This window comes from Pseudopipra pipra, chromosome 7, assembly GCF_036250125.1.
Source record: "Pseudopipra pipra isolate bDixPip1 chromosome 7, bDixPip1.hap1, whole genome shotgun sequence".
In the NCBI taxonomy this organism is placed as follows: Eukaryota; Metazoa; Chordata; class Aves; order Passeriformes; family Pipridae; genus Pseudopipra; species Pseudopipra pipra.
This window is the reverse complement of record NC_087555.1, coordinates 22,817,574-22,829,749: the sequence shown is the minus strand read 5'-3', so window position 1 is coordinate 22,829,749 and position 12,176 is coordinate 22,817,574. Positions and strand designations below refer to the sequence as shown.

The 12,176-nt window shown below is 40.8% G+C and overlaps 1 protein-coding gene across 2 annotated transcripts in view; it reads right to left on the bottom strand.

The window, feature by feature from the left end:
• The window catches only part of RBMS1 (RNA binding motif single stranded interacting protein 1), a 144,106-nt gene extending 132,291 nt beyond the window's left edge, over window positions 1-11,815 (bottom strand). Inside the window, exon 1 of one of the 2 annotated variants that reach the window (XM_064661096.1) lies at window positions 11,404-11,815. In XM_064661096.1, the coding sequence (XP_064517166.1) occupies window positions 11,404-11,478 (75 nt within the window). In that variant the 5' untranslated portion in view covers window positions 11,479-11,815. The remainder of the gene's footprint in view (window positions 1-11,403) is intronic. The other variant, XM_064661097.1, reaches the window with a different exon arrangement.
• Window positions 11,816-12,176: the final 361 nt, after the last annotated feature.

The window sequence follows — 12,176 nt, the reverse complement described above, 5'->3', positions numbered from 1 at the left end:
TATCTTGTTTTTTTCCCCCAATTCTATATTTTTGTAAAAATCTGTACTTTTTTTTTATATTCAGATAGCCCAGTCACCACCAAGGTAAACATTCCAGGATAAAGGAGAAAATAAAGATGTGTTCAGTTGGGCAATTTATTTTCTGTGATAATAACTTGGATTGACAATACTGCTGTCTCTTCAACTCCCTGGCCACGAAAGTCATCTTAAGGCCAACTTAATCCAGTGTTGGGTCCCTAAATATATATTCTGGCACCTAACAAGAAACCTGATTTTCAGAATTAATGGACAACCACGATCAGATTATTTAGTTAGCAGTGTAAAAATGAACTGACATTTGGTGGGTTTTACATGTTTTTCTTATCATCAATCTGGCTGACAACCATGGCTGTGATTTTATTTTTTTTTTAAGATCTAGTAGAAGCAGCATCTTTAAGATTAACTTCAGGATTTGGGAACATGTGAGTTCCTATAATTATACTTGCCATTGAAAATCCTTAGAAAATCTGGGGGAGTAAGTATATAAAAGACACTGGAAAGAAGTGCTAATAAAAGCAGAGTGGGCTAAAGAAGCTGGGTGGGTGGGTTTGGAAGCCTTTCATGTATCCATTGCTTCTGCAGCTGATGAACTTACTGTAATTTGGAAGAAAAGTCATGTGAGATATAGCAAAACTGTCAGTGAAAAGCAAGAGGAACATGCTAATTCTTCCCATTTGTTCTCCTAGAAAGTCAGAACACTGCCTTCCTCAGTACTCTGCTGTTCCTCCAAATAATGTCTGCTTAGAAAGAAACAAGATTTATTTTGGGGTTAATTATTATTTTATTTAATTTTTAATCCATGTTCAAGACAAAAACTTATCAACACATTCAGATTTGATGCAGGAATAAGAAATGTCAGGCTAAAGAGGTGGTTTGGTATGAGAACGTTTACAAGTCTGTCACAATTTACAGCATAATTTTGTAGCACTATAATGTTCTGCCAGGAGAAAAACAAACAAATAGACAAACCTAAAGCCTTAAATTGTAAGCAGCTTAAATAAGATATTTGCTAAAACTGGATAGGGAATTTGCATGATTTGTGATTATTGAAATATCATCTGCATATATAACATGCATTATACAATCATGTTCTGTTAAACAGAAAAAGGGATTTCCTTCTATACCTTTCCTTTCCAAATTCCATAGCACAGCTTACAGTGACGGAACATGAAAGGAGGAGTAACAGTTTCTTCAGAGTCTCCTATGCTGATGGACAGCTACCAGGGCCTACCTTACAGAATTACACACTAGTCTGGAAAGAATTACTGGAGGTCATCCAGTCCAACTGCCCTCCAAGAGCAGGTTCAAGTACAGCAGGTTGCTTGGGACCTTGTCCAGTTGAGTTTTTTTACCCTCTCCAAGAGATTCCAGAACATCTCTCAGCAGGTTCTTGGCCACCCTTATGGTGAAAAAAAAGAATTTCTTAATTTCTAATTACAAATTTCTCATGTCACAACTTGTGTCCACTGTGTTGCATCCTATTGCCTATTCCCTTCTATGATAAAACAACTACTTCTGTAGACAAGAAGAGAACAGTGAATGCTGCACTTGTGAAGGAAGAGTCCCTTGAAATGACGTCAGCTGAGAACCGACAGGATGAGGAGCAGCTCTGCTGGAACAGACCTGGGTGCTGTGGGAGACAGCAAGCCAAGCATAAGGCAGCAGCATGCTCTGGCAGTGAGGTGTTCCTCCTGGGTGGCATTCGGGTGAGGGAAGTGACTATCCCCCTATTTGAAGGGCTCCATCTAGAATACCATATGCAGCTTTGGGCCCCCAGTAAATGACACTGATAAGCTAGAGCAAGTTCAGTGGAGGGTGGGGCTGGGGGCTGGATCACATGCTCTGTGAAAAGCTGGGTTTGTTCAGGCTGGAGAAGCGAAGGCTTTGGTGGGAGTTAATAGCAGCTTTCCATTTATAGAATGGAAAATTCTGAGGAGGTTATCAAGGAGAAGGGGCTAGGTTCTTACAGCGGTGCATGGCATGATGATAAGTCAATGAGCCTAAGTCAAAACAAGAGAGGTTCAGACTGGACATAAGGGAAAAAAAAATCACTAGTATTGGAACAGTGCAGAGATGTTGTGCATCTCCATCCTTGGAGACTTTCAAGGCTAGACTGAATAATGGCCTAAGCAAACTGGTCTGATCTTCTAGATGACCCTGATTTGAGCAGAAAACTGAATTAGAGAGCTCCTGATGATCCTTCCAACCTGAATTATCCTGTGATCCTATCCCTGTGCATCTTCAATAAGTGTCTGGCTCCACCTTGTCTATACATTCTCATTTGATACATTTAGAGAGCAATTAGATCTCCCCTTAGGTTTTTTTTCTTAAAGCTAAATAAAGCTGTTTGTAGAACCCAGGAATAAAACAGGGGAATACACATATTTCTCAGAAAAGGAAAAAAAGTCACTGAAATACGGATATGGAAAGAGTAGAGTACAACCTGAGTATACGATCCAGTAAAAGGCCTGAACAGTGAGAATAGTGAATTGGGGAAAGGAATTTGGGACTGAGAACAAAGAAATTGCTTCTACGATTCAGGATCCCTGTGTTCAAGGAAACTGGAGTTTGACTACTCTTTGTCAATAATTCAGATGCATCAAAGAAACTACTAAGTATAGCCTACTAAGAATCTGAATTTTTGGCTAACTGACTGGGTCAAAAGAAGAAGGAGGCATTCTGAAGTCTTTGACCCTGTTAAGAGAGATGTTTCGCCCTCCAAAATGTCCCTGTTTATTCTCCTCGCTTTAATGTGCCATTGTCAAATGCAAATGGTCACTAACCAGGAAAGCCACCCTGAGGAAAACAGAGGGTCACTGACACTATTAATGAAATTCAAAGTTTGTATCATAAACCCTTCCTTAATGTTTTTTCTAGGAGACAGAATGTTTTAGCTAGTACTTTTCCAAATGAGTCACTAACACCCTTGTCTTAATTCTGCAACTGCTGCTAATTTGAAGTGCCAGCCTTCTCCCCTCTTTCCCCAGAATGAAATAAAATATCAATGTTGCATTGTGCTGAAAATGGAAAGTTAGATGTAACACTATGCTACAAGGCCTCTGGAAGTTCCATTTACATTTGATTCTTTCTTTCCTCCCAGGCCTATACCTAACTTAAGCCCTCTCAGCAAATTATTTCACACTTACTTCCACAGTCATTGGTCCTAAGAATGAAAGATAGACTCAAAAGGGTCTGTCCCTTAGCGCAGACTTAGTGAACCAACATCTAACACAATTTAAAAGAGTGAAAGAAAAGATAAAGTCATAGAAAAATTATGTTAACAGTTATCAGCATATATGTGAAATCAGCAGATTTTGCTAACCTAAGAGGTCTGTGGGCCAAGGCCCCAGAAAACCTTTTATTCAGAAAAGCTACACAACACTACTTTGTTGGACAAAAGCAAGGCCTATGAGGATGTACTTCTCTCAGAGACAACTTTACCTATAGCCATGCAAATCTCAAACTCCTTAAGTATCACATTAGTTGCTCCACTGTAAAAATGTATTGCAGGTGGTGGGTTCGGGGTTAGTTTTCAGCCAGACTGGTTTCTTGATTCAGCTCACTGATGGATCATACGAATGGTTGTGCCAGCACAGGGGAAGGGAGAGGAATGGGTTGCTGGGAGCAATGGGGGAAGACAAGATTGTCCTTTTTGGCTGCTGCGCATAGTTATGTAAAATTAAAGTGATTATGTAGCTATGGCCTGAGGGATAGAAGAGGTCACAGATACTACCACAGCCTACAAACTGCTGTAGAAATTGTGTCAGTGTGTGTTGCCAAGAGACAAGCAAGGGAATTCAGTTCTTAACCTGTTGTAAAATCTACAAAGTGAAGCCCGTTGACTCTATCTCCCTACAAAAGATCAATACTTTCCTCTCCATGCACAAGAGTCACGCCAAACATTTTGAGTTCCATTTTGTATCAGTAAGCTCTGCTTATCTACCTGGAACGATTTTGAAGTACTTTTCATAGGCCTTACATGCATGCTGAGATTTCAGAAATTTAGCTTAAATATATTTGGAAATGTTTTCATCAAGTCAGAGCAATTGAGACTAAATGTGCTCTTATGACCTCAGACCATGAACAAGAGCACAGTGCTTAAAAGCCACCATGAAACAAGTGAGTCATGGTACCTGGTTACACTCAGGTCCAAGCTCGTCTTCCTCAATTCTGAGATAACATAATTCAGCTTAGAATTAACTGAAATTACAGTTAAATGCAGATCTCAGTATATTCAGCTGAAGAAGACTAAGAAGATGCAGGAAGTCAGATAATAATCATCACCTATTTGCCACAGTAAATATGACCTGAATCTGTTGAGTGTCTGTTTTGACTGAAATGAATTAAACTCAGGCAGAAGAGATTTTTATCAGCATGCTTCTCCAATATTTTTCACTTTTTTAGCAAAACAGGAGTTTTTCCAGTAGAAATAGTTGTGATCGCTACTTTGCACAGGCCACAAAGTCTATACAATACAATGAAAATAAGTATATAATTTTAGCTAAATCTAAGCACATCTCTTCAAGAGACTATTTCTCAAACCAAAAGCATAATTTAATTGAAAACAATTTATTTTTGAAGCCATTGTTATTCACTCTTGATTATGGAAGACTGAAACTGAAATATGTATCTGTACCAAGCTATAATTTCCTATTTATTACTACACCTTTGTTCAAACTTCTTTACTACTACCACAATCAAGTGTCCTTCATTAGGATTAGCAGCATCAATTACCTTTCTGAGTAAGAGTGATGCATCTGCTATCAACATTCATAGCTCAAACTGTTGCTTGGACTTCAAAGCAGCTGAAAAACCATGTCTAAGTTGGCTTTTTTGATGTATATCCTCAATAGATATGTTTCTTAAAGATATTGTTTTATAGAATAATAAGTTTAGAAAACAATGCTTTACTACACTGCATTATTCTTCATTAGCAAATGTCAATAATTTTCCCTACCTTTTCTTTGTTCCTTCAACACTAGGTGGAAGCTTAGAAATTTGCTCTCAGGAAATTTCATCCTTGAGACTGAGACCTAAAGGTTTATACTCTAACTAGAAGCCAAGTATTTTGAAGTATAGGGTTCCCTTTACAAATGAGTTTACGAATCTAAACATCATGCTCAACTGTGGTTTAAAAGAATGAGAAAAAACTACAGTCATTATAAAGAGTTTCACCTGAGTTTTGAAAAAAAAACCAAACCTGAAGAACTATTTTATTCAAAGAAAATTAACTTCTCCCTCTACAAACTTATTGCACACCTTTCATGAGCACCTTGGGATCCTGTGTTGAAGGTAAAGCTAGAAAATACACTAGTACAAATCAGACAGACTGTGTAATTCCAGGCTTTTGCAGCTGTTGTCTACCTATTGGATATAAACTTCACAGACATGGCTTTGGAACAAACTGGGAGCCTGGGGGGGTTAACAATCAAACACAAAAGAAAAAAAGCACTGAATAAATGTTTCAAGTCTATTTCAAGTCATATACTGGTTTATCACTTTTTTTGTAAAAGTCAGTCAGTCCCTTAAGACCATCACACTCAGGATCTGCTCATGTGTCTGCAGTAAAGTTACTACAGAATCAAGGAGAGGGACCAAGATTTTGTTGACATTTCTTAAATTACACCAATCACACAGTATCAAATTAAGCATCAAGCACAGTGAACTCTAGGGACGAGTTTAGTCTCAAACTTCTCGAAATTACAAAGCTAATAAGAACCTGTAATTTCTACCATTAATTTGGTGGAGGAAATATTTTTTACTCTGTCATTTGCAAAATCAGTCTCTAGTGCATGTATATTTATACCATTGCTTTCTCTACAGAGGTTGGATTAAGGGAGGAAAGTTGCGGCATTTTTATAACTCTTTTTAAAAGACTCCCTAGGAAAAAAATACAAAATAAGCACATTATGGATGCCATTGCTACTTCTCCTTGATTCCAGCCCTGATCACACAATCTATAAGCACTCCCTAACTTTTGCTCCTCTGAAGTGAAGATTATGACCACCATGTCATTTCAGATCCCCCCCAAATTAAGCATGGTCAGCATAATCCAAGCATAAATTAACATTATAGTACATACTGCTTATTTGAAAACAAAGGCATAACTCATGTTGACTTCAATGAAGCCAGTCTTCAAGATAATGATGTTGTGAAGTGTGAAGAAACATTTCATGTTTCTTTATCAGTTATTTAAACAGTTACAATAATGCACATTATTGTACATTAACATACATCCTTCTTGACACCACCATAATGTACATGATACATTAACATACATCCTTCTTGACACCACTAAACAGTGCAGTGCTCCCAGCATGCAATATCTCAGTTTAAGCCTTCCTGAAGTCACTACTATTAACAATATGTCTGGTTACATCCTGCTTCTAATGCATATTTGCCCAGGTGGCTAATCTGACATTAATTCTCATGAAAGCTCTGCAACAGAATAGTTCAAAACTGGAGTAATTCCACACAAGGAGGACAGACATTTGCAGAGCTTTGTATGAACTTTGCTCAACCCATTTCCAGAAGGCTTTTGCATATTTAAGAATTATTCTAGCAAGAGTTTCTAGAAATACTTTCTGAAGGGCATATTTCTAGTTCATAGCAAGCCACCTGAACCAAACTTTAAAAGTAGCTATAACTGGGACAAGGATAGACGTCCCTCACAAAACAAGCTAGCTGGAACAACTACACAGAACAATCATTGTGACCAGTGGTCTGTCTGATGGATGGATGTAAACAGACACTCCCAGTTTTGGACTGGAATGTTTGGAAATAGAGAAAATGCTCTTTCTAGATAACACTCTTCATTTCTCCCTATTTTACATCCCCTGGGATGTACATTTTATAGAGCTGGAGGGATTACCTTACCACCAGGCCTCTCAAGTTTTTCTTAAAATGGATAAATTTTACAATTCTTTCCACAATATAGTACATTTTTTTGAAAGAATCCTTCGGGTAGTTGCACAATAAAATCCCAGGCTGGCTGGAAATGGGAGAGAACGCATTCAAGAGGCTGAGGAGGCTAACAGGACCAGGTAACTGTGTGGAGACAAAAAGTTTGCTTGCAGCTAATCTGTGCTTTTTTTTTCTTTCTTTTTAATGGATTTCTAAGTCCAGTCAAGAACTAGAGAGATCACAATTATGGACAATTAATATAACTTCCAAGAATACAGAGTGTGCAAATTATTTCTATCCAACCTTATAAACACGAGCACTGTTTTACTGTAAACTTGTCTTTTACTATGTACAGATTCTGCAGTCATAGTGCATACAGAACAAATCTAACTAAACTGATTAGTAATCATTTATGCTGATTAAAATCAGCTCATAAGCTAGTAAAACTTTTTAAAGGGTGACAGACCTGTGCTTGGTACAGAATGCAGTGCCAAGGTATACATCAGCAGCAAACAATTAGCAGGTCCAACCTCCTCTGCTTTAGAAGCATTTAAAGCAGAAGGTTCTACATCAGTCTATTAACTTCATACATTGACACTTAACTGCAGATTATCCAGTGTCTCCTAATAATAAAGTTTCATATCTGTTTTGTTCTTACTCTACCATCAACAGGTCTGGAAAAAAATTAAGTGTTCCCATTTTAAAGTTTGCACTGAACAGCCTGAAAACCAGTTTTTGACATGGCAGAATCTGCCTGCTCACTACAGTTTATATCAATCTACAGTCCTGCCTACAAACCTACGCAAACTTCTAGAAATATTAGCTTTTCTCAGAGCTGCCAGGGCACCAGTTTTGTAGCTCTCAAATTATGAAGTTCAAGGTCCACTCTAAGGTAATTTAGCAAGATTCCAGGATTTCATTTCTTCTATACAAAATAAATAGAATTCAAGTATCACATAAGTATTATCTATGACTATTAAAAGCTTGTACTTCAGATAAACCACGCTATCTATAGGAAATGTTTCCATCTTCTACTAACTCTCTCTTATACAAAGAACTTTCCTTTATGATACAGAAGCCTGTTCGTGAAACTAGTCATATTGTCACTTTATTCTCCAAGGAAAAAACAGTAAAACAGCTAGTTATCATGATTTATTTGTAAACTGTTGTGTGCATCGTGACCCTGAATTCCATTTGATATTTTGGTAAAGGGAAACAAAGCATGGATTCACTTTTATTTCTTATTTGACCAAAGCAAATTGTGGCCTAGAGATGTCTATATACATTTGTATTTGTTTATGTGTACTTTGTCTTGTTAAACTTTAAAATACTCTGCCTGGCACAGTCAGGTTTTACTCCTGGGCAGACAGGCCTTTAAGCATTACTAAAACACATACAGTCTTAACGAACATGATTTTCCAAAATGCTGAAATACAGAATCTCTCAATTACAAGTAAAACATTAAGTACGAAAATGAAATACAACTGAGTTGAAATTTGAAAAGCAAATGTTACAGAAATATTGTTTTAAAAGTACCTAAACCATTAGAAACATCCATTAAACTTGGAAAATATTTTTGATGCTCTCTGGCAAGCCATACAATGCTGCAATATAGGAACTGTAATAAAACATACATTCATTAGAAGACACAAAAATATGTCAAACATATCATTTGCCAGAGTAAAAATTGTGGCAGTCCCAAAAATGAAGGTTTTACAAGCTTCAACTTAAAGCCATTTCAAACTATTTTCATTTCCATAATGATTTTCATATTAAAAGCCTTACACCTTCTTCCAATGTTAATTTTGTTCATTTAATTTAAGTCCATGGTTTCACTAATCTCTTTTGATGCTGAGCTCCCTAAGACTAGGGGGAGGGAGGTGCTGAATCACAGCAAATGTTTATATTTCCTCCCAGAATATATCATTGAACCAGCTTGAATACTTCATAAATAAGACTGTGAGATCATAACAGTCAAACACAAATCTGTTTTTATAATCTATAACATATTTGTAGCAATTAAAATAGTTGACCACATCAACATTTTAACCTAAAGAACCATTAGGAATGTATGCAATTTCTAATGAGTATTTTTGAGCTCTCCACAGAAAAAACTCCAAGCAATTCCTGTCACCTCCTAATTATTGATTTGCAGTTTATTAGTCAGCAGATTTTTCATCGTTATTTAAATAAAAAGCAAAACTTCTGGTTTCAAAATCTCCTACCTCCCCCAGTGTAATCAGGTACCATTACCCATCATTCATCCAGCAAAGGCTATTCAATTCTATCATCATTTATCTTTAATAAGAACCAAAGATTTCTCCAGAATTACTGAAATAGTTCATGTAGTGGACAAGAGGCTGTTTTAGGGCTCAAAGAACAGAACAGCTGAAAACTATGAATTAAATTAATATTTCTACACGTTCAGAGAGGATCCAAAGGGAGAAGATTGCTTGTATTACTGGATTCTGCATACTTGAATATCAAAACTTACAATTACTGGTCCTTTTATCTATACCAAGGAGACACCTTTTTTTTCATTTATTTCTTTTATAAAATCAAGATCTATGAAAACAGGAAACTTCCACTGGATCCCAAATATTTCATTTCATGTGTGTACGTCAAATGGCTGTGTGTTCTCTCTGTGAAACAGAGCAATGTAATTTCAGGCTGTATAATTTTATAGCAAAGACTACAAGACGCTTTGAAGATGTCATTGACTGTAATACAAATCAATATTAAATTATCTGTACAGGAAACATTTTCAAAAGATGGTCCACCATGCTTTCTCATAGGATCACGGATTTCTAGGATCATTCTCTAGTAACTACTGTAAGCTATTACAGTTTATCTCCCTCTTTAATTATTTACAGGTCAAAACAGCCAAACGACATTGCTTTGTATATATTCCATGTTATGTACTTGGTTCGTAACTTACTATTGCCACACAAAACCATGAAGGTAAAAGCTGCTGAATAAAGACATTTGTTTCATTTGAGAATATTTATATAGTCATGAAGCTAAGTGATGCAAAAGGCTGTCCTTTAGGCATTCTACCTTTCTTCAAAATTCATTCAAAATATATATGTAAACAGTACTGAAGTGATTGCTCTGCAGAACAATCTTTAAATGGCTATAGTCTGTACTATTTAGCCTGATGTTGATTAGACATTTAAAAGATTAGTAATTTCAAATCACCTAAAGACCTTCACCACATTTCTATCAATTTATGTGAACGCGCATTTCAAAGCCTCCTCATTGCTGCCTTGTAAAACGTCTCATGACCGTCAAACTGAATTTATCTTTCAGCCAAGCAGTAAATAATACGTTTCACAATACAGTAACACAAACACAATAAAAAGAAGAGCCTATCAAGTGTGCAGATAAAGGGAAAGGAATTCTTGTCCTGTCACTGTCAAAAAGGCAAGATGCTTTAATAGGGAAAAAAAAAATCACGACCAAACCCCACACCACGGTTATAACCTCTAAAAAAAGTTCACACATTGAAGCCTCATATGGGTCTGTTTTGATTTGTGAGGAGTGACACTGGTGGTTGGAAAGGCTTATGCTAAATGTTCCAGACAGCTGATGCAACCACCTCTGCATCTGCCAGTTTGCAGCATGATGCTTCTAGAGCAGTGGGGCTGGCTGCCCTTACAGACTTGAAGGAGAAAGGAAAAAAAGGTGGAGATCCACCACCACAAGAACTGCTAATATCAATATTCCTGCAAACACCGCCTACCCGCGTACAACATTAACCATCAGGAGCTGGACCCTTAATGCGTTTTTTAATCCAGTTCGAAAACTGCGAGGTGGCAGCTCACAAAGGTCCAACTCCACAGACAATGAGTATCCACCCGAGTCCAGCAGCTTCCCCAGTGCCCGTATTTAATTGGAATTACAGCCATCTCCATCGCAGCAGCAAGCATGCCCTGCCACCCCTCGGGATGTCACAGCACCCCCACCCCAGGGTGGCTGAAGGACGGCCATGGCAGACTCAGCCGGGCCCTGCCGCCTGAACTTCGGGTCCTCTCCCTGCGTTCCAGGGGCTGCACTGGGCGAAGGCAGCGGGAGCGGGGCCCGCAGCGCTCCACTCTGTGGCGGGGTGGCCGAGGACGTGGTTGGGAAGGAGGAGACAGGCGGAGAGCCCCGGGGAAGAGGAGGGACCGCCGGCGGGAGGGGGAAGGCGAGAGGGAAGGAGTCAGGTCGGAGATGGCACGGTCGGGAGCGAGGGGAAGGGGTGGGAGCCCGGCGGGGGCTCCCGGAGGCTTTCCCGGGGCGGCGGCGGGCGGCAGGAAGGGGCTGCCGGCTCTTTCCTGTCTCCGTCCCCCGGTGCAACCTGACCGCCTCCCGCGGGCCGTTCCCCAGCCGCGGAGCCCCCGCCCGGGTTCGGCCCTGGCCGGCCGCCCGGAGCGGGGCCAGCCCCAGACGCGCCGCGCCGCCCGGCGTGCCGGACCCTACCTTCGCCTGCAGATACTGGGGGTAGTAGTAGGTGGTGTACTGGGGGTACATCTGCTGTTTCCACACTTTGCCCATGAAGCTGGAAATGTAGCCTGCAGTGCAGGGATGGGGGGGTACTCTGGGGGGCTCCAGCCGCCTCTCCGTCTCTCTCTCTCCCTCCTGCCTCTTCCTCTCCGGTGGCGGCGGCGGCTCCTGCTCCTCGGCCGAGCCCAGACCTTCCTCCTCCTCCACCCAAAAAGCCACAGCGGAGCGGTGGCGGGGGCAGGCACTCTCGCTCTCTCCCCGGGAGTTCCTGCCAAGTCCCCGCCCGGCCGGGCCGAGCAGGAGCAGCAGCGGCAGCGGAGCGGCGGCGCAGGGAGCGCTCGGGGCCGGCGCGGCAGCGGCGGCAGTGCCGGGCGGCGGGGCAGGGCTGGCGGAGGGGCGGGGGGAGAGGGGGCGAGGGGAGGCGCTTAGCCCCTCTGGGAGCCCGGGGCGAGTCTCGGCCCCGGCCCGGTGTCGGGGTAGCTGCGCTGGGTCGGGTTGCTGCTCGGCTCAAGGGCCGCTCCAGCAGCGGCGAGAGCTGCCGTGCCCGGCAGGAGCGGAGCGGGGGGTTTCCACGTTCTGGAGAAGGAGAAGGAGGACTGCAGTGGCCGCATCGCGCCCGGCTCGGCTCTGACCTAATTAGCCGGGTTGTGCTTTGTTATCGCCTTCGCTCTTTGTGCATCTCGCTGCCGAGCACTGGTGCAGGACGCAGGCTGGAAGGGAGAATTGAGTACGTTTTGGAAAACCAAATT